At 40.8% G+C, this 22937-nt stretch overlaps 1 protein-coding gene across 1 annotated transcript in view; it reads left to right on the top strand.

Moving 5' to 3' along the window:
- LOC122815880 (E3 ubiquitin-protein ligase MIB2-like) overlaps positions 1-22937 on the top strand; it is a 782860-nt gene that overhangs the window by 682813 nt on the left and 77110 nt on the right. Inside the window, exons 17-19 of the mRNA XM_044088707.1 lie at positions 1544-1580; positions 1665-1950; positions 10651-10787. Of these exons, the coding sequence (XP_043944642.1) occupies positions 1544-1580; positions 1665-1950; positions 10651-10787 (460 nt within the window). The remainder of the gene's footprint in view (positions 1-1543; positions 1581-1664; positions 1951-10650; positions 10788-22937) is intronic.

The raw sequence follows: 22937 nt of genomic DNA, 5'->3' as shown, positions 1-22937 counted from the left end.
AGCCATCTATTAGAAAGATTTATTCTGGTAAATTGAAGAAGTTTTCTATCTGTGCGCATACCCGAGGCATTGATCCTTACACAGCTCCAATTGCTTCAGTCTTGGAGTTTTTGTCTATGCTTTTCCATCAGGGTTCCGCATCAGCTACCACCAAAGTTCAGTTGGCAGCGATCTCTAATTTTCATGTCACTAATGAGCCTAGTCTTATGGCTGATAGACTATGCAAGGCTTTCCTGAAGGGTACTCTGTTGCTCCGTCCCCCGATTTCTGAACCAATCATGCCCTGGGATCTCAATTTTGTTCTACAAGCTCTTACTTTACCATCTTTCGAGCCTGCAGCTACCTGTGAATTGAAATTCTTGACCTGGAAAACAGCCTTCTTAACAGCAATCACTTCAGCAAGGCGAGTTTCAGAAATTCAAGCCCTCTCTATCAAACCTCCATACTTAATCTTCCATGAGGACAGGGTCTCTCTTAGACCAAACCCTTCGTTCCTTCCTAAAGTGGCTTCTGTGTCTAATCTTAATCAATCCATTGAGTTGCCTGTGTTCTTCCCTCACTTTTCGAACAAGGCAGAATTTAGATTTCATCAGTTGGATGTACACAGACAATTACGCTTCTATCTGCACCGAACAAAAGATATCCGGAAGTCTGATTAACTTTTTGTTTCTTTTTCGGAAAACAGAATGGGGTTTCCGGTCTCCAAGGTCACCCTATCCAGATGGATATCTAGTTGTATCTCTTTCATTTACCACACAGGAGGGCAAGATCTGCCATTTCCGGTCAAGGCTCACTCTACTCAGGCTGTTTCTATATCTACAGCATATCAAGCCAGATTGTCAATGGATGATATATGTGCTGCAGCTACTTGGGCTTCTCCTCACACATTTGTTTCCCATTACAAATTGGACGTGGTTTCTAGAGGCAGGTCGTCCTTTGGCTCCACAGTTCTCAGGAGTATTTTCCTATGAGCCACCCAGGATGCAGGTGCTAGGGACACTGTCCCACGGGTAAGAATGTAGGCGAGATAGGACTACATAACATCAAGAATTTATGTATTCACCATAACGTTCGATGTATGTAGTCCATCTCGCCTCACATTCTTACTTACCCTCCCACCTTCCCCCTTCCAGGAGGATTTGGAGGTTAGGTTGTTCATCTGCAGAGTTCCCTTACTTGGCTTATTTTTTTACCTGGATGTTGTGTATGCATGGGGTACGAATGAGTTTTCGCAGCAAACTAGATCTGGGGATATGGAGCATTGCACCATGGGATACCTGCTTAGCCCAGCCAGTAAAGGACTTCGAGCTAGAAAAGTCGGCCGAGTCGGAGCCGTTATTCGGCTCCTAACCCACGGGTAAGAATGTGAGGTGAGATGGACTACATACATCGAACGTTATGGTGAGTACATAACTTCTTGTTACTGCTGAGACCCTGCTTTTGCATCTACCGCTTTGTGATGTAGCTTTCTTGTTTTTAACTCTGTTTGTAAAGAAATTCTGTGGACTGAATTTTTCTAATGAGTGTTATTTATTATTAACAGAGGGGCATCCAGAAACCATTTCAGCCCAACATAGCAGGTAAACATCTTCTAAAATGTCAGGCTCATTAATAATGAAGGCAAAACCAGATTACTAAAACTGTATACTCTCTAACATTTTTAGTGAAGAAATGCAAAGGGAAAAGCCAGAACTAACCACTGTTGCAGCAACAACTAAACCAAGGCATTCAGGGCAAAATAAGCCCCCTCCTCCTCCTGTTAAACCTAAGACTTTTCTAAAATCTCTAGGAAATAAACTGGAAGTAAAACCAGAACCCTTGCTTGTGGACCCTAAGGTGAAACAACAGGAGACACCAATACTAGGCAAACCTGCAACAAAATCATCAACTGATCCCTGTGCATGCCCAGATCACTGGGAGCCCATGGATGACAATACCCAAGAATACAAAGTAAGTAACATGGATTTTCTTGCTTAATTATGCTGTGTGAATTACTAAAATATTGTGATTGTACTGCTGATATCTTACTTGCTACTATTGTTGAGTTTTCTTTGCTATTAATAATCTAGACAACAGTGAGGAAGTGAGTAATATACAAGGCTTACTAACAAAAAAAAAATAATAAAATTGTCGTAGCATGGAGTAAGCTAGAAAGCACTATATACAACTGTGCTATTATTTTAAAATGCCATATAGCCTTTTCTTTTGCAGCAGTGATAACTTGTATTTTTATGTAATTCACACAGTTTAAATGAGAGTCTAGACTTTTTATCAGGCAGCAGAGTGATTCTTCATTGGAATCAATGTGTCTAAAGACTCCTTCTTCAGTACTTCTGTTTTATTTTATGCTATTTCTTTTTTGCTGTCTAACAACTGTCAGCCCTCCTTTCCTTGCGAGCAGTCATACAGGCAGCCATCATTTTTTTTTGTTAAGTCTTTAACCCCACGTCTGATCAATGATGTAATCATCTACATCAGTACAAGAGCATTCTATGCCCTCCCTTTGCATCAGTGCCCTCCGACAGACATTTATGAGGGCTGTTGTCACCAGTTTGGTAACCAAACCATGCATCCTGGTCCTGTGCCATTATTATGCAAACATTCATGGGAGCATTTGGTTAAAATGAGGTCACGATTTCCATTTCCTGGGGTAAGGGGTGATTATTCCCACTACCTTCTGCTTGGCTGTTTCAACACCAGAGCTGCTAGCCAAATTCAGGTTGTCTTAGTCATAGTCAAGACTCCATCCTTCTCCATAGAGCCAGGGAGAGCACATTGAGTTTTTGTTGCACTTTCACCATAACATTTTTCTTAAATACCATTGAATGAATAATAGATGTGATTATTTCAACCTGTAACAAAAGTAACTTTAATGAGAAAAGGAAGGTTTTAAGCAGCTGTCAGCACACACCCAGCAGTTTATCTAGTAGGCAGAAATATAGATAGTCAAAGTCTGCCAACTGGCCTTTATCTGACAAGTCTGATTCTGTGCCCTCATGGATGTGATTTACAGAACTCTTAAAAGTGAAAAGCCTTGATACATAACTGTACTGATTTAAACAATCTGCAAGAAGGCTTATAACATTTTGTAATACAGAGCCAAGTTGTATTGGCCTTGGCAATGTCATGAAAAAATGCCCCATTCAGACAACTCTTGGTAGACAGGAAATAACTAAAAAGTGAAAACTGTATTGCTGAGAAGAAAAGCATGTGCTAGGAAAATCCTAATAGTGGAAGGCTGCTGTTGGTCTTCTGAAGATAGGATGGGAGTGTAACTTGGGTGTAAGACTGCAGCCAGAACTTTCACATTTGTACGACTCCTTATACTGTTAGTACTTCTCACAATAATTTCTCTGTTGTCTAGATTATTATCTAGATCCAATAAAGATACAGCACATAAACTTCTCATAGTAGAACACTAGTAATACTAATGTAACAGTCATGTATCACTCTGGGGACTTTTGCCATCTGTTGTGGCTCATTTTTAACCTTTTTGTTTCACTTATGTGTCCGAAGAAGGGTACCTGGTGCATTACAGCTGGTCAGAATGTTGTCCTGCTGTCCTCTCAAATGCTAACATGTAAACCATGGAATGCATTCAGCATGTTTAACTAGACTTCTTCTTGAATAGATAAGGCAGTAAGTGGTTAATGTTTATCTAGCTAGTCACTTGTCCTGTTCTTTGCCATATTTCCAAAATACGTCAGTACTCATAGCTGGCCATAGGCATAGACCAACTAGGCATCCGCCTAGGGCGCCGCTCTAGTAGGGGCACTTTTCCAGTATTTATTTGGTGTAGGTAGACCAGGATGGGGGCACCGGGTGGTGTGGTGGGGGGCACCATGGAGCCCTTTTGCCTAGGGAACCAGTTGACCTAAGGCCACTCCTGTCAGTACTACCCTGATCTCTTACACATTAGCACATGCCAACAGGTTTAGTGTGATCTACTCATCCACTGTGGCTTCAGACAGAACCTCACCAAAGTCGTCTTGTTGTGATCATCTTTTGTTCTGTCTTGTGTCTAGAATAGCTTATCACTACCATAGAAGAGCTGCCATTTTCCCAGCATGGCTGCCAGCCATCTTGTACACACTGGTTCTGGCAGTTTTCTCATAGGCTGGCAGATAGTTGTGGATTCATTGCTGGATGAGTGGTGATCAAGTTAGGCATCTGATGCATTATTTTGGCACTGAGACTGAGGTTCTTTCTTCTTTCTTATGCTCAGGGATACAAGCTTACAGAGACATTAGCATGAATCCGCTGTGGTTCCACTCATGCAGCATGGAACACCCTGAAACATCAGTGCTTATTTTCATTTATTTTCCAATGTGCCTTTGGGATGTGGGACTAAACCAGTGCAATGCACACAGTGATAGGAGGACATGCAGGGTCCCTACAAAAAGCACCCCAACTGGAGAAGGCAGCTGCACTCTTTATCACCAGTGTTCTAGAGTTTAGAAGTGAACACTGCAATACTGTGGGATGCTCCCCACATCTTTTAGAAAACACTGCAGGCAACATGAAAGCCGTTAACATCTGCCTGCTATTATTCCTATACTCCTATCTCTGTGTTTAAGTCCCCTCAAAGCATGCACATGCCTAGCAGCAATTAAGGGGTAAACATAAAGTGGATAGACTGATGCAAACCACTTGTAACCCTGCTCTCTGGAAGCTTATGCTACTTCTTAGATCCCTCCTGTCTAACTGGGATAATTGACAATATCTGTGACCCCCCAAAAAGACATACATCCATTCCACTTACAGTAGAATGAGCAGTGTCCCATCTGTCAGCTACTTTCCATGGCTATCTCCTGAAATGCCCAGGCTATTGATTAAACCCCTTTTGGCAATAGTCAGGACTTTATCCTTATGTACCAGAGAGACAGATTTAGGGACCTTCTAGATGAGCTTCAAAATTTGTCAATTGTATGCCTTAACATCATTGCAAATACTGTGATGTGCATCAACATTGCCGATACACTAATTTTGTAGGTCATGAAGCTCAAGGGTAACATAGAACTCTTGTACTCTTGAGGTTGAACAACCTCAGTAAGGGTATGGATGGGGTTTTTCTCCCCTGCAGAAACACCTTTATTTTAAATATCAGTGTTAACTGTTACATTTATGTTATTGTTTTACTGTTAGTATTCATGATATTTGCTCCCTCAATTAACCGATATAAATATACCATTTATCTAATTCACTGTAAGGTGCTTGTGTATATTGGGTCATAGGTACTTACTAGGCTATTTGATGTGTGAGGATCTTAAAATGCCTAGTCTTACATTTCCATGGTAGTTTTTAGCTGTTATACTTTGTGTATGAGTAACCCAAAGGCAGGCAGAACAAGGAAATGGAATATTTACTTGTTTGTCCTATCTGAACTTAATAAATTTGACGAGTCATTTATTAACAATGTAGGCTCACTGAACATTTTAGTAATTTATTTTCAGAGTTTATCTCTTGATGGCATTTTTAGAAAGTGAATTTATTTATTTTATTTATTTATTTAAGTTTGATAACCGGGGAAGTCCACTGGGCCTAAAAGAGCCCGTTTTCAGTGGAGGCCCGGGGAGAAAAGCTCCATGAATTGCAAGTTACATTTCATTACTTACAAAGGACATAGTATATACAATTATTTAAACAAGTTTCGGATAAGTTTTATGATATGTACAAATTGGGTTGTCACATCTTAATGAAAATGCAGACATTCAGTACAGAAATTTCAAACATTTACATAAAGAGAAAGATTTATAAATACAACTGTAGTTTAACACTTAAAGTATAGAATGGTACTAGCCATTTGTAGGTTAGGAGAGAGTTATGCATGGAGAGGATTATAGTATATTCTAGATCTGAGAGTACAGTATCATAGATTATAGAGAGGAAGTAGGTAATGGGGGGATGATATGAAATTAGAGGTAGATTGGAGAGTAAAGTGTCATAGAATTTTAGAGAGAGGTTAGTTGTGGGTGGGGACTGTTTATGTAGGGATGAAGTAATATTACAGGTAAGTGGAAAAATCAGTGAGAATGTGGAGTGAAGAGACAGGAAAACAAGAAAGGGGGGGGGGGGTGGCGGTGAGTTTAAGTAGGAGCATGTCAAGGGCATTCCCATTTGGAAGAGAGAGATATGAGTGGAGCTGAGATTTGTATTGTGTAAGGTTGGGAAGTGTATGAAACTGAGTGGGGAGAGAGTTCCACTGTTTGACTAAGGAGTGAAACAGTAGTAGATGGCCAGGAGGTCGTGTCGGTTTGTGGACCTGAAGGAGATTTTGGTTTTGGGATCTGAGTGAGCGGTTAGGAATGTAGGGTTTCAAGGAAGTAGCGAGAGAAGGGCAGTCAGTTGGTTTAAAGATGAGCTTGTGGGCAATTGTTAGTAATTGAGGTAGTTGGGTAATTCAAGCCATTTCAGGGCGTGGAGGGAGTGACAGTGGTGGGTTGAGTTTTTAGAATGGGTTGCAAATTTGGAGATTTTGTGGTAGCAGGATTTGAGTTTAGATCGAAGGCTGAGATTGAGATTGGTGAAAAGAGGGGCACCATACATAAGGGAGGGGAGTAGGAAGGTGGATGCAAGAGTTTGATGGGTAGAGGGGCTTAGGAAGCAATTGTGCCAGTAGAAAAAGACCTAGCTTTTGGTGGGTTTTCTTAATTGTGGAGTGGATGCGGTTGTCAAATTTTAGATTTTCATCAATAGTGATGCCAAGAAGCTTGGTGATGGGAATGATTTCCAGGAGGGAGGTGTTTTGGCTCTGTATGGAGAATGTGTTTTTTGTCAATCATGGAGTTTTTGGATGGGGAGAAATTCATTAGTTTGGTTTTATTTGTGTTTAGAGCCAGGTGATTAGATTTCATCCACGTTTCTGTTGTGGAGAAGGCTAGTTGCATTTTTGCTAGGAGCTCGGTGGGGAAGAAGGCTGAGCAGATGATTGTTGAGTCATCTGCATATTGGATGACAGTTGATTGTGGGATGGATTGGTGAAAGTTGTTTATGAATAGATTGAAGAGAAGTGGGCCAAGAACTGAACCTTGTGGGACACCTGTGGGGGTAGGAAGGAAGGTGGAGGTAGAAGTTTTCCATTGGACAGCTTGCTGGCAGTTGGATAAGTAGCTTGAAAACCAGGCTATGGTGGAGGGAGAGAGTTATAGGGTGGAGAGTTGGGATATAAGTAGGCTGTGTGAGATAGTGTCAAAGGCCTTTGACAAATCAAGGAATAGTGAAGATATGAACTTGCCTGAGTCATGTTCAGAGTTTATGGTTTCGAGAAAGGACAGGAGGGCAGTCATGATGCTATGGCCAGGGCGGAAGCCGTGTTGTGTAGGGGAGAGAAGATTGTTAATGGTTATGTGTGCCATGAGTTGTGTCTGTATTGTTTTCTATAGAATTTTAGAAAGAGGGGAGAGGATGGCAGTAGGCCTGAAATTGGTGGTATCAGTATTTTTGCCTGCTTTATGGAGGGGAATGATGTATGCGTGGTGCCAGATAGAGTATGATTCTTGTATGGATCTATTTATAAGAATAGAGATGGGATAGGCAACGCTATCTGCAAATAGTTTGAGGAAGGTGGATGGGAGGTTGTCTGGTGCATTGCGACAGGGTTTGAGTTTGAGAAGTCTTTTTATAGTTTTTGTGGGAATGAGCTTGAGGCAGAAAGATGTGGTTGAAGGCAGATGATTGGACTTGGGGGTGTGGTGGGAGGGGGTAGTGTTGGTGAGGGTGGGAAAAAGGAGGATAATTTAACTATACAGTGTGGCATAAGAATATGGAAACAGATAGACAGAAGGAGGGAGGGGAGGGTGCACTGACTCCACCAGACATCTATTTGAATGTTGACAGTTAAGGTACATTTACTTACATAACTGTACTATGTTCATTATTAGATCACTGTTAAAGTGGCCTAAGCTGTATTGTTTAAATATCAGAGATAAGACAACAACGGAGGAGGAGGAAGATGGATCAGAATTCAGGAGCCTTGGAGAAAAATCCTAATAACCCTACTCTGGATATAGAAAAGTAGTCAGGTTTATAGTGCTTATTAAAAGTTTGTACAGACAACTAAGTAGTTGCTTCCAGAATATTTCTAGAGTCCACCCTTTTAAAAAGCCGCAGACGTGTCCAGAGCCTTAGTAGAATGGACCCTGACCTTGCCTTGAGGTCACTTTTTATGGTGAGTATAATAAAAAGTAAAAGCCTGGGACAGCCATTTATGGACACTGCTTGTCCCCTTTTCTTACCTTAGGAGGATATGTATAGCTGGTCAGCAGTCCTAAAGGTTTTTGGACAATCTATGTTATATCCGAGTTGCCTATGAACCTCCAAAAAATGTAAGATTCTTTCTCGCTTCTAATTTGGCTGTGCAAGGCAAACATGGAGACAAATCATCTGTCCAATGTAAACTCCAAAATGGCCTTACACATAAAGGAAAGATTTGTTCTCAGATTATGCCTATGTTTGTAGAAAATGACATAAGGATGACTCACCATAAGCGACTATAACTCACATCCTGTTTTAACAGAAGTGACTAAGTAACACTGTTTCCCAGGTTAAGAACTTCAAATCAGTCTCAAGAGCATATCCAGAGTGAAACAATGAAAGTTTTATCAAAACAAAATTGGATCTCAAGGAGGAGCCACCTGCCTTACAGGTGACCAGATAGCTACCTTACAGGTAACCAGATAGCTAACATGTCTTTCAAAAATTGCTTGGTAGCGGTTCTGGATACAGCATCGGCAGTGTAATGACACATTTTAAATAATGTTTGGTAACCCGAGACACAGAAGATAGTTTACAATTATCAAGGGAAGCCAGCAAAAACTTAGCCTGGTATTTACTATTCTAAACTCCAAGGAGGGGAAAGGAGTATAAACTTCCTCCCTAATCATATCAAGGGTGTGCGGTTTGGCATTTAATATGGCCGACCATCTGTTTAAGTCAAAAGTAAATAGTAGCATACATGGCATGTGCTCAAGTGATGATAATGTTTTATGTACATCTATGAATCATCATGTTTCAGGGAAGCAGACAGGTGACACAATGTGCAGCCAGGGTCTGCCACACACTGCTGATGCTCTGTGAGTGAGCGGTCATGCATATTGCTTCCACACGTGTACACATCATGCATCGTGGCTGCTTTAGGCCATACTGCTCACCATTCAGAATTCACATTTCCAGTGTGAATCTAAGGCCACCAACGTGTTTTAGAGGACATTCATAGTGATGGCATCTGACAGTAAACCCATCAGGGAGCACCTGCCTTGTATTATGTATTTTTTTATTTATGTAACATTTTTTATTTCTATTATTCTTTATTCTTATATATTCTATTTTCTTGTATATTCTTATATAGTCTATATTATATTATTTCTATATTCTGTTATTCTGTTTCTAAAACATTTGTTTTCAGAAGAGCAGGATTATGTTCTACTTGTTGCACAGCCATTTCAGAGAGGGGCTGCTGGACCCTGTCTATGTCCATTGCTGCACAGCCGTTTCAGAGAGGGGCTGCTGTTTTTACTGTCTTTTTTAGTCTTTTTTTCCCTAATGTCTTTACTTCTAGAGCAAACTTATTTTTTATATTAATAGGTGAAAGTATACGAAACAATATGTACAACAGTACTGAATTTTAGACTGGATTGCTTTACTGTATAAAGTTTTGCCTCCAGATTGGTTTCTTTACCTGTACAATAAGGAATATTTAATATGCAGTTACATAGCACACAATGGCAAGGTAGGTTTGTCATTCTGATTAATTGCATTTATGTGATGCATGATTTATTATTTGGCTCTCTGACAAATTTTGGACTTAATTTTTAATTACCTCAAGCAACTGTGATCACCAATGAACAAAAGTTCCCCCAAAGCTAACATCATTTAGAACTAAAGCCACAAACAAAAAATCATTTTTGTTGAGGAAGCTCTCACGTGTTGGGTAGGCTGCACCCTGCTATTTCTTATGTATCCTGTCTCCAAGGTCATACTGTCACAGAGAAACGAAAAATTCCTGTTTGACCACCTTGGGAAAAAGACAGTCACGCACTAATGATCATACAAATAAGTGTTGTTATTCATGTGAATACAGTTATTACAAATGGATGTATCAGCTATAAATAAAAAATAAATAAATGAAATGAAAGGCTCATTCTGAGTTTGCTGCATATACCAGTCATCTGATTCTATGTAGTCCAGAGTATATGTGATAGATATGTGAAAAGGTGTTACTTAAAAAGTCCACTTTTTAATTGGAGCAGGATTTGCCAACATGGCCTAAGTTGTGTATAGTTTTATACCCTCTGAAACATGTTCATTTCAGCTAACCCCTGCTTCATTGCTTTCATATTCATGTTAAAATATTCTTCATTTATAAAACTCTGAAAATAATATTTAGCAGTCATTTACTTAATGTGGCACCCTTGTGTTGTGCAGTGGAAAAGGGCAATTTCAGTTGGATAAACCACTCTTTGCTTTCCTTTTGTTTACTGGCCTTTCTAGGGGCAGCTCAGAAGCGTTATTCTGTTTAGTTTGTTTAATGTAAAAATGTTTGCAAGTAGAAACAGAGAATGGAATAGAGGACTATGGGATAAAAGTCATAAATATGTGCTATACTATGTGGCAATTGTTTATAATCGTATTTCTTCTGTCTCTCAATTACAGCTCGTCCAGTTGGATGTCTCTTGTGCAGAATATGTTGCTGTCACAGCACATTTTATGAAGACAATGCAAGGAAGGAATGTAGTGATCGCAAGCATTAAAAGAACACAGAATCCAGACTTATGGGAATCTTACATTAGGTCAGTATTACGTTTACATAACTGAATAAGCAACCCAACCAAATCAGTTTTTCTAAACATTAGTGCAAACTACTTCACAAAATAGGTAGTATGTACTGAATTAGCCTGTACATTTGGCAGAATTATAGCTGTGCTGTGGAGTATGCATGCTGAAAGACACGCGAGCCCAGAAACATAAAATATAGCTGACAGACGGATAGCTCATCTGTGTAATAAGTCTGACTGAATGCACTACTCACATTTATGTAGTTGTTTGAGTAGATTCTAAATGTTTTTACCTGGCCAGTTCTTGATTCAATATCTTCTATAAAGACATTCCATTATCAGTGAACATGCTGGGAAAAGAGAAATCTGTGGATCAACCACTTTCTTCTTAAATAAATGCCACTGGATATAATTTTGATTGATTTATAGTTCTGCCAAAAATGTGCAAACTAATTCAGTCTAAGCTTCATAATTCAGGCCAAGCTTTCATACCTTTCTTTTATATGACCAAAGGCCATGTGTACTTCTGCTACATCTCTGCTGTAGACCTGATGTGTTTAGGAGCATGAATCTGTTGTTATGCCTCATATTCTTAGTCTTCTGATTATCTCACCTAACTTTGAAGAGGAAGTAATTTGGCTGATGAAGCTGAACATGCTGACAATGAAAGTGGCATCGAAGCTGGGGCTGTGAAAGAAGAACTCCCTTTCCTTCTGATGGTGCAACAATAGGAGTAACATGGGGGGGAGGGGGGTGTTAAAGACTAGCACTGTGCTCGAAGAATATGCAGAAGTCTTTGCCCTCACAGTGAAAATGTTGCCTGCATGCTTTTTGGTGTCTCTGTAGAATATGTAACAGCACATTCATCAAGCTTTGCAGCAGTGATGTGAAAATATGTAGAAAAAAGGATTAACCTCTCAGTGGGTTAATTTTGGTGAAGCCCTATCTTCCTGAATATTGTTCAACCATTTATGTGCAGTTAGCACAGGGGGCTAAATGTGCTGCTTCCTGGGGCAAGGGTGCAGGATTTGAATCTTTCGCACTTCATATCAAACAGAGCACCTCTTTGGCCCTCTTCAAATGCAATCTGGACGATTGCATGGGAGACCGTAAATTCACCCTGGAGGTTCCACCTGTGTCCCTCTTGGATAAGGGCAGTAGGTGTTGACCATGGAAATAAGGGTAAGAACTTAGTTAGGCTTGTAAGAGACCTAGGGTCATTAGCCTAGTAACTTCCTAAGATCCTATGGTCTTATAAAGCTAGCCGTACAAGGTTTTCAATAAAGCACAAAGCTTTCCTGACTGTGTTGTATCCACCTGGGAACTTGCAACTCATATACCCGCCTATCAAAAGAACTAACATTTCCTCGGTAACAGTTATTAATAACCTTCAACTGTCTGCACAATCTCAGATTCCTAATATTAAAGCAGTGATGGCAGAAAACAAATAGGAAATAGCTCATCCAAATATCGTTGGCACAAAGCTGGACCTATAACTTCAGGAAGCTAAAATGCAAATTAAGTTTTGCCTTTCACATGTGCAAAAATGTTAACCAAGAGGCAAATGAGAAAATCAAATGAGGAGGAACATCATATTTTTTTTTGGCTGCAAGAACACCACAAGGAAGAAAGTATAGAGATTGTTTTCAGAGAATGGATACTGATGTTCATCTAGGTAGATAAAAATGTACAACTGCATGCAGAACGCACCCATCACTTACTGTAGCCCACTGGGTCTAGATGCCAAACATCTGTCAATATAATTTGTGTTTTCATATGAGCAAAAACAAACTGTAATCAAAGTTGCATGAGCTATCCCTAGCCAAAAATATTTTGCATCCAGTATAAAACAGGACAATTACTTTTTCATTAAAATACTGGAGAAAGATAAGGTGGACAGTGGTCACAGTGCTTCATGCCAAGAAGCTTAAAGCTATAACTTTCTACCAATACCACATACTGCTCTTTTTACAGGATGGATCAGTGAGTCCCAAATCTCCCAACTTGATGATAGAGCTATTGAATTCTCTGTAAACATGCAGATAGACTGGGAGGGCACTGGAGAAATGCAGAGTAGGCATGCTTAACTACAGCTGCCCAACTCTCCCAACCCTAATAGACACTAGAGTGGTAAATTGAATGCTTTTACTGCAGTGACTGCAGAAGAGATGCTTTAGAAATGTGTAGTACCTTTGTTGTTTAGAAATCTAAATCTATCCTGCTCAACTTATTTATGGGTATCAAGTTACCAATTTTTTTATTATTAGTTACAGATAGTAAGCAATCAGCATTAGAGCCGTTCTTGGAAAGGTAAAGGAAATCAAACTTCTGTTTAGAAGTTATCCAAGGTCAAGTTAACAAGGTCAAAACAACAAAGTTGCTGTATGTTGTAAGCAATTCCTATGTAAATTGTTAATCGCTATGTAATCCAATGTAACTACTGTCTGTTTATTTTAACTGTGGAGCTTTTCTCCCCGGGCCTCCGCTGAAAATGGACCTACGTCCAGTCGGACACTCCCGGTCAACAAATATAAATAAATAAAAATAAATAAATAAAGTTTACAGAAAGAATTATAAACCTCTACAGAAATGACTAGAAGCAGGACAGAACTTTTCATCATCACAGTTTATACAGTCAGTTTTTAAAAACAGTACTGTGAGGTGCTTGGATCCTTATTGTCAAACCTGAAGTCCAAGAAGTTGTTTCAAGTATTCTCTAAGAGTGATTCTGACACCACATGGAACATGCAGCTGTATTGGAAGTGCACTGTTGTGCCCGATGACAATAAGGCATTACTGAACTCAACTGTCTATAGTCAGCAGTACGATCAGAACATAAAGCAGTCTGTGATCAAAAAGTCTATAATTCTGCTGTCACTAATGTATACGTATTCAAGATATTGTAGGCTGATTTAAAAAAAAAAAAAAAAGGTCATGTGACTATACTCAGGCAAATATGATGAAAATATGCGTTTTGAATTGTAATTGATGTAAAAGTACTGCACATGACATATATCTATTTTTGTATGCTGTGTATATATATATATATATATATATATATATATATATATATATATATGGATCCCCTTTAGTTTACCGAAACGCCACAACGCCGAAACAGAAATCACCGACACCAAAAGACCGACAACACAAAATACCGACAATACACACAACCATACATGCACTAACCGTAACCCAAACCCTAACCCTAAGGTCCGACACAACTGCACACTTACCCTACCCGCACCCTAACCCTAACTCACTTAACCCACCCCTAAACCCACAGTCCGTCACTATCGCACACACACCCTACCTGCACCCTAACCCTAACTCACCTAACCTGCCCCTAAAACTACAATCCCTCACTATCGCACACTTACCTGTCCGCTCCCTAACACTAAATCCCTCACTCTATCGCACACTTACCGTGTCCGTTGGGTTCTCACCTTGTCGGTCATCTGCGTTGTCGGTGATTTTGGTCCGACGGATTCCTTGTCGGTGAAGTGAGATTTCGGGCATCTAAAGGGGATCCATATATATATATATATATATATATATATATTTATATATATATATATATATATATATATATATATATATATATATATATATATATATATATATATATACATGTAAAACTGTACAATAAACAAACAATTAAAGTAAGTGTGATATTGTACGTGATAATATGTGAATAATGAGTGTATATGTTTATGAGAGCTGTCGTAGTGGGTTATCATGTGATCTCATTTCTTAAGCTATTTTGTAGTCAAGGGTCATGGGGACCAGATTGAAGAGTGTGAGGTTCTTTACTTGGCTATACCTCATTGGCTGTAATCTTTATTTTGATTAATTTATGACAGTAGCTTTCTTCATTTGTGTCATCACCCAAAACAGCAGACATAAGGGAGATTTGTGATATGCCCATATTACATCCACATCTCTTCACCTATCATACTTATATGCTATGCCTCTTTCTCCTACTCTATCAACCTATACCCTCCCTCCCCCTCTACCTTTTCTGTCCTACGAGTACTTAATCACAAGAGTTTTTATCTAGCCACTGACAAGATTTGATTGTCTTCACTAAATTTTGACAGTGGTAGTCATACTGTTCTGGATATATACTCAGCTGAATTCATGACACCACTGAAGTCTCTCCTAAAGGCTTGTTACTTATTTACCTAATAGTCACATTTTTATCCCATTATGATGTGTTATTTATGTTAACTACTTTCAGAAACAATTTGTCTGTTATATTCTGTCTTTCATATCCAGACCTCTTTTGTTTATAAAACGTATTATTTAATTCTCTTAACTATTCCTGTTAGTGTAATAACATTCTTTTCGTTTTGCAACAATGTTTTTATTGGGCAACAAAAAGAACTCAATGCTGCAGATAAGACTGGTTAACAGCAAAAACAGTAATAAAAAAACAAATGTAACCAGTCAACAAGGCAGTAAAATCTGGATCTGAGAAAGTGACTAGTTAGGTTGTGAAAGCAGTTATCCAGTGTTTGTTTTACTTATCTTGTTTTATTAAAGTTGCATTTTTATTTTACAGCCTTGATGACTGGTTATATTTATTTTTTATTAATATTTTATTGGAATTTTTCTCCCTGGACGTCTGCTGAAAATGGATCAGTGGGTCTGTTGGACTTTCCTGGTAAACAAATGTAAAATAAAATAAATACATAATTAGAAGAATACTACCACCCTCATGTGATAGGCAACAGCCCATCTTCTGTAGTGCACAAGTAAGTAAATATAAATATAGATTCACTATCACCAATGCTGACTTCCAACAAGTAAAACAAAAGGCCAGATTCCAAAAGAGCTGCTGTCAGTGGAAGTGGCCACTTACATTAATAGCAAGTCTTTTGGATTCAGGCCGAAGGACAATCTTTTTGACTTAATGCAAGTAGCAGCTGCAGTTGATACAAATGTTTCATTTTAACAGTTATCAACATACATCAAATGGTCGCAAGCCACAATGCACTATGCAATATGCAAGGTGTCTGAAAAATGCTGCTACTACGTACACATACTCAAGATCATAACACATTAAGCATGATAATTATAAAGGCAGTTAAAACTATGTCAATAAAGCAAGAATGCCACAAACTTGATAATTAGGATTACAGGCAAATGTTGCACTCTTCACAGGCACATCGTACTTTTATTTGCTATATTATGCATTATATATTTTTCAGACTCTTCAGAGTGGTTCTTTAGATTAACAAGAAAAATGGAGTCTATTGAGTGAAGATTACTAAAACACAATGAAAGGCAGTCCTTTGAGTGAAAGTTGCTAAAAGACAATGACTATCACATAAAAAAGGGAACTAGCAGCAAACACTGCTGTAGGACAACTTTCAAAGTAAAATGAATCAATCCAGAACCAGGATAAAACAGTGCACATTATTTAATACAGAAGGTGAGCGCTTTCACAGTACAATGGCCGTTTCATCAGACCTACTTGTACATTCAAAAAAGCAATTAGCTATTTAATGCTAAACAAGCCAATAGACAAACAGTGTTATAAAATGTCATAATTAGTAAATACAATTAAAAACAAATACCTTTAGCTCATATAAACTCTACGGTTCATATTTAAAAAAAAGTAGAATTATATATTCACTTAATTAAAGGTCTGTTTTTAAAAATCCCTTCATACATCTCTGTATTCCAAAATAGAGCATGAAAAATGTTTATAAACATAAAAAAATCCAGCGAGCATACCCATAGTAAAGCCCAAAACTCAGGCGGTCATAGAGAAAATGGGAGGAGCCTTAGTATAAGAATTTTACATAAATGCTCCAGTCAAACTTGATAACCAGCATGAATGGCAAATCAGCTAAATATATCCCTCCCCTCAAGAGGGCTAAAATGATCTATTATGTGAGAATATAGTAAACAAAAAGTATATATACAAAATATAATAAACATAATCAAAAATATATTCAAAAAATAAAAAAAATCATAAAAACTGCATTTAATTTAACCAAAACATATTAACATAGGGCCTATCACTAAACACAATACATAGCCCTACCTAATGAGGAAGTGCTTGTGTCTTTAAAGCAGGTTTAAAGGGGGATCATGCCATTCAACCCTGGCGCGTTATAAGATCGTAGCTCTAAAATCCAATACTGCTCCTTCACTTCTGTCTTATTCTTAATATCTCCTCTTCTGTTTTCATAGGTTCATAGGTAGGTACTAGGCTATCTGCCCAAGGGCATTTATAAGCCTAGCCAGAATGTGTTGGCTTTCCCCTCCCTTTTAGATTAGTTTCCTGAGCCTCTGTCCAGCAGGGCCACTGAAGTGATCCCAGGGGTAAATTTACGATTTCCCATACACTTGTCAAGATTTCTCTTGAAGAGAGTCAGTGAGGGGCTTTGCTTAACATAGATTGGTATTCTATTCCAGAGCGAGGGAAGTCTATGGGACAGGAATCTATCCCTCCAGCATGTACTATTTATTGTTGTGCTGAGGTTTAAATCCCTAGAGTACGTGGGTCTAAGAGAGTTGGTTTTCTTGAGGTGGAGCATGTCCATTAATTCCGGGTTAGACATGGCCTTGTACGTCAGGCAGAGATCACCTCTGAGTAGGCGGTAAGCAACCGAGTAGAGCTGGAGTTTCTTTAGTCGAGCTGCATAGGGCATTTGTTTGAGGCCCACGATCCTCTTGGTGAGGTACTTCTGTGGTCTTTCCAGTTGTTGCAGGTGTTGAGTAAGGTACATCCCAAATGGGGCATTGTACTCTATTATGGGCCTGATGAGTAGAGGGGCACAATAACCTCTCTTGATCTAGATGTCAACCCTTTTGTGATTAGGTGGGCTACATAGAAGGATTTTCTAACCACTTTGGCAATGTGATTATCAAAGAAGAGGTTGCTATCTACTTGGGTCCCCAGATCCCTAATTACATCTTCTGTACTTAGTGGATTACCACCTATGTGGTAGTTCGTGGGTACTTTGTTTTTCCCAAAGGGGATGACTATGCACTTTTTGGCATTTAGCTTGAGGCCATGATTCTGACACCAGGTATTCGTCTCCGTGAGACCCTTCTGGAGGATGTCTGTGTCAGCCAGAGAGTCGATTATGGCCCCCAGTTAGCAATCATCTGTGAACTTGGTCAGCCATAGTCTTCCTGTGCTTACCAGCACCTCAGAGAAGTATATACCAATCAGGAGGGGTCCCAGGTCTGAGCCCTGTGGGACGCCACTTGTAACCGGTTTAGAGTCGGACATAGCACCCGCAACTCTGACCATGTGAGTTCTATCCATGAGCCATTTGGCAACCCATCTCATGACATAGGGGTTAATGTTCAAGCTGTTAAGCTTATCTATAATGCCAGAGTGGGGAATGGTGTTGAAGGTCTTTGCGAGGTCCAGGTAGGCTGTGTGGACTACCTTTCCCTCATCTATGGCCTTGTTAACTGTTTCAAAGAAGTCATCTAGGTTTAGGAGGCAAGATCTGCCTTTAACAAAGTTGAAATGGGTAGGGTCCAGTGTCTAGAGGTTCCCAATGTCTCTGTTAATGAGTTCCATGATGATGCGCTCCATAGCTTTGCAGACCAAGCTAGTCAGGCTTATAGGGCGATAGTTCCCAGGATCCGTTGTGGCACCACCTTTGCGGAGCGGGATAACTGTTGCTGTGTGCCATTCTTTGTGTACATAGCCTGTGGTAAGGCTGAGTTTGAACAGTGAATTTAGGTGAGGGGTTAGTTCATTTTGGGGCTCGTGTAAGACGCAGCCTGGGATACCATCCAGTCCCATTGATGCTGTGTTTTTGGCTTTGGAAAGGGCTGTTTTCACCTTTGTGTCTGTGATGTGTAAGGCTCTACATTCTTCTGGGATGGACACGGGCCCTTTTGGGGGTGAGGGAGGGTAAAGTTTGCACTGAACCTGTCAGCCAGGATGTTGGCAGTGTCAGTTGGTTCAGTGTAATTTTTGCCATTTTGTACTAGCTCAGAGCAGATCTGAGAGTTGCCACCTAGATTCTTGACATAGCTAAAGAAGGCTTTGTGATTATCTTTAGAGTCTTTGGCAATTTTTCTTTCGAAGCTGGCCTTGGATGATTTTATGAGGGATCATAGTTTCTTGCTGATACTGACCAGGGATGCCTTCTCTTTTTGGGATTTTGCTCTATCATGAAATAGTTTCCTCCTTCTGTTGTATAGCTTATTTATGGCCAGGGTCCACCAGACTGGTTTCCTCTTTTTGGAGGAGTGAGTCTTAGTTTTACTTGGGATGGCCCGATCCATGCATTCCTGTAGGTACTTATAGAATGCATTTGTAAAGGATTCTGCAGTTTGTGCAGCATTATCCTTTAGCAAGGGGGCTTTGAAGCTTTCCACCTCAGTCTTGAGAAGTGTGAAGTTTGCTTTTGAAAAGTTTTTCACAGTGGTTTCCTTGACTGGGGGTAGGGTCGGGATGTGGATGTCCAGTGTGATTAGTTTATGGTCTGATCTTACCAGCGACTGGTTTACCTCTGGTGTGGAACATTGGTCCCCCATATTGGTTCATAGGTTCATAGGTTCATAGGTTTATACTAGGCTATCTGCCCTAAGGCATTTATAAGCCTAGCCCAAAGTTTTGTGGCTTACGCCACCCCTTATATGAAAAAATACTGTGCCCATTAGTTTGTTGTGCCTCTGTCCAGCAGTGACACAGAGATGATTCCTGGGGTAAACCTACGATCTCCCATCCACAGGTCAAGATTTCTCTTGAACAGAGCCAACGAGGTGCTCTGCCTCTCATGGACCGGGACTCTATTCCACAGCATAGGGAGTCTCTGAGTGATAAATCTATCCCTCCAGCACGTCCTATTTATATCCGTGCTAAGGTTTAAGTCGCTTGCTCTAGTGGTTTTGGTGGATTTGGATTTTTTGAGGTGGAGCATGTCCATTAATTCCGGGTTGGACATGGCCTTGTATGTCAGGCACATGTCACCTCTGAGCAGATGGTATGCGACTGAATAGAGCTGGAGTTTCTTCAATCTGGCAGCATATGACAGATTTTGGAGTCCCTTTATCCTTTTGGTGAGGAACTTTTGGGGTCTCTCCAATTGCTGCAGATGTCGGGTGAGATACATCCCGAATGGGGCATTGTACTCGATCATTGGTCTGATAAGTGAAGAGTACAGGGGAACAATGACCTCACTAGATCTGGATGTGAATCCCTTCATGATCAGGTGGGCAATGTAGAAGGTCTTTCTAACCACTTTAGCAACGTGAGTGTCAAAAGAAAGGCCACTGTCAACCTGGGTCCCCAGGTCCCTGATAACCTCTTCTGTGCTTAGTGGATTGCCGCCTATATGGTAGCTTGGGGTTACCTTGTTTTTCCCGAAGGGTATGACTATACATTTTTTGGCGTTGAACTTCAGGCCATGGCTCTGGCACCAGCTATCTGTTTCCGTGAGTCCCTTCTGAAGGATATCCGTGTCCGATGCACTTTCCACTATGGCGCCCAGTTTGCAGTCGTCTGCAAACTTTGTCAGCCAAAGTCCTCCCATGTTGGCATGTACTTCTGAGAAGTAGATGCCGAACAATAGGGGGCCAAGGACCGAGCCCTGTGGGACACCACTTGTGACAGGCTTGGAGTCTGACATAGCGCCAGTAACTCTAACCCTGTGGGTTCTGTCCTTAAGCCAGTTTGCAACCCATCTTGTGACATATGGGTTTGCATTTAAGCTGGTAAGTTTTTCTACAATACCCGAGTGGGGTATTGTGTCAAAAGCCTTTGCAAGGTCAAGGTAGGCTGTATGGACTGCCTTTCCCTCATCAATGGCCTTGGTGACTGTTTCGAAGAAGTCGACCAAGTTCAAAAGGCATGATCTGCCCTTGAAGCCAAACTGGGTCGGGTCCAATGTCTGCAAGTCCCCTATATCTTTGTTTATGAGCTCCATTATGATCCTCTCCATAGCTTTGCAGACTAGACTTGTTAAGCTTATGGGGCGGTAATTACCAGGGTCCGTAGAGGCACCGCCTTTGTGGAGTGGGACCACAGTTGCCGTGACGCCACTCCTTGGGCACGTATCCTGTGGTAAGGCTGAGATTAAACAGCTGCCTTATGTGCGGGTTTAATTCCTCATTTAGCTCGTGTAGCACACAGCCGGGGACACCATCCGGTCCCATTGATGCTGTGTTTTTAGCTTTAGAGAGAGCAGCTTTCACCTGCGCATTTGAGATGTCTGGGAGGCTACACTCCGCTGGGATAGTTATCTCTCCTTTAGGGGGGGGAGAGGGGGGTGAAGTTTGCACTGAACCTGTCTGCAAGTATGTTGGCAATGTCTGTGGGTTCAGTGATTTTTGTATCATTTTGGACTAATTCTGAGCATATCTGGGAGTTTCCACTCAGGTTCCTAACATAGCTGAAAAAGGCCTTATGATTGTCCTTTGAATCCATGGCAGTTTTTCTCTCAAAATTGGCCTTTGTTGATTTTATGAGTGCTCGTATTTCTTTACTAATAATGATCAGGGGTGACTTCCCTTTTATGGATTTTGTTCTATCAGGTAATAGCTTTCTCCTCTTATTGTAAAGTTTGTTAATGGCAGGGGTCCACCAGACTGGACGTTTGCCCTTTGTGGAAAGAGTCTTGGTTTTATTTGGGATTGCCTGATCCATGCAGTCCTGGAGGTGTTCATAGAAGGCATTTGTAAGGGCTTCCGCAGCTTGGGTTGTGGTTTCCACTGGCTCAGGGGCCTTGAAGGATACCACACCAGTCTTGAGTAGTGTGAAGTTTGCTTTTGAGAAGTTCTTCACTGTGGTCTTTTTTGTTTGGGGTGGGGGCGGGATGTGGATTTCCAGTGAGATTAGCTTATGATCAGATCTCACCAATGAGGAATATACTTCTGGTGTGGAGCATTTTGTCCCCATGTTTGTGATAATGAGATCTAGTATATTTTCTCCTCTCGTGGGAACAGTGACTAGCTGTTCCATGGCATTTGAATTTATGAACTCCAGGAACCGTTGGGCTAGAAAGTTAGGGCTTGAGTAATGTTCCCAGTCTATATTCAGGTAGTTGAAGTCACCCAATATGATGATGTTTGGAGATACATTTATACCCTCCAGTGTCTTCAGGAAGGCTGTGTGGGGTTCCTGAGTTTGAGAGGGTGGCCTGTAGCATGCTACAATTTGTAGAGCAGTTTTGCCTATGGTTAGTTGCACCTGGATGGTTTCCGAAGCTTCGTGCATTGCCACCAACCTGGAGGTGTGGGTATCCTTTATGAATATGGATACACCCCCTCCTTTTGTGGTGTGGTCCGGGCTTTGAGGCCGAAACGCATGATATGAGGTAAAACCTAATAGTGCCGGGGTGCTCTCAGGAGCCTTGAACCAGGTTCCAGTTACAGCACAGACATCAATGTTCTCCATACTGAGAAGGGCTTCGAGTGCATGCATTTTGAGATTTAGACTTCTGGCATTGAGCAGCATTACCCTCAGTTTCTTCCCATTTTTGTTTTCTAGGGTGGTAGGTTTAGAATTTGAGCCTTGCCTAAAAAAGGCACTATGGGGGTGGCAAGAGCCTTAGCCAATATCCGGAATCCCAGGGGTGACAGGTGCAAGCCGTCCCTTGCGAAGCAGCGTGGCTTGTCAAGCATGTCATCCCAGGCAGACAGACACTGGATCCCCTGTGAATGACACCAGACATTAAGCCAATTCTTAAAGCTGATCATCTTGTCTCTATATTGTGGCATCATTCTTGGTGAAGGAAGGATACTGCTCAGGGTCAGGGTCATACCTGCCTGGGCTACATAATCAGAGAGCTCCTCTATGTCTCTTTTCATGTAGTCCAGGGAGGTATGTCTCAGGTCGTTCACACCAGCATGGACAATGACTGTGTCATATTTGTACCTGCCGTGGGGTGACCCGAGTGCTTGTGTTATGTAGCGGATTCTAGCGCCCGATAGGCAGCTTACTGTGACCCTCTCCTTGTTCAGCCTGGTGAGTGGGACGTCAGTGTGTCTGACTATGGAGTCACCTATGACAAGTATGTTTGGTGCTGTATTTGGCCTTAAGAGCTGTGACTGCTTTGCACACTGATTTTGTGGTTTATGTGTTGCTTGTGGGGTGTCTTGAGGTAGCAGTTGTTTGGGTGTCTGCTTTGGAGGCCTCTGCTGTTTAGGTAAATTTTTACTCAGAGCCTCCGAGTTTGTCTT

This window comes from Protopterus annectens, chromosome 11.part0, assembly GCF_019279795.1.
Source record: "Protopterus annectens isolate FY-2018-M chromosome 11.part0, PAN1.0, whole genome shotgun sequence".
NCBI lineage: Eukaryota > Metazoa > Chordata > Ceratodontiformes > Protopteridae > Protopterus > Protopterus annectens.
This window is presented reverse-complemented; position numbering and strand designations above follow the sequence as displayed.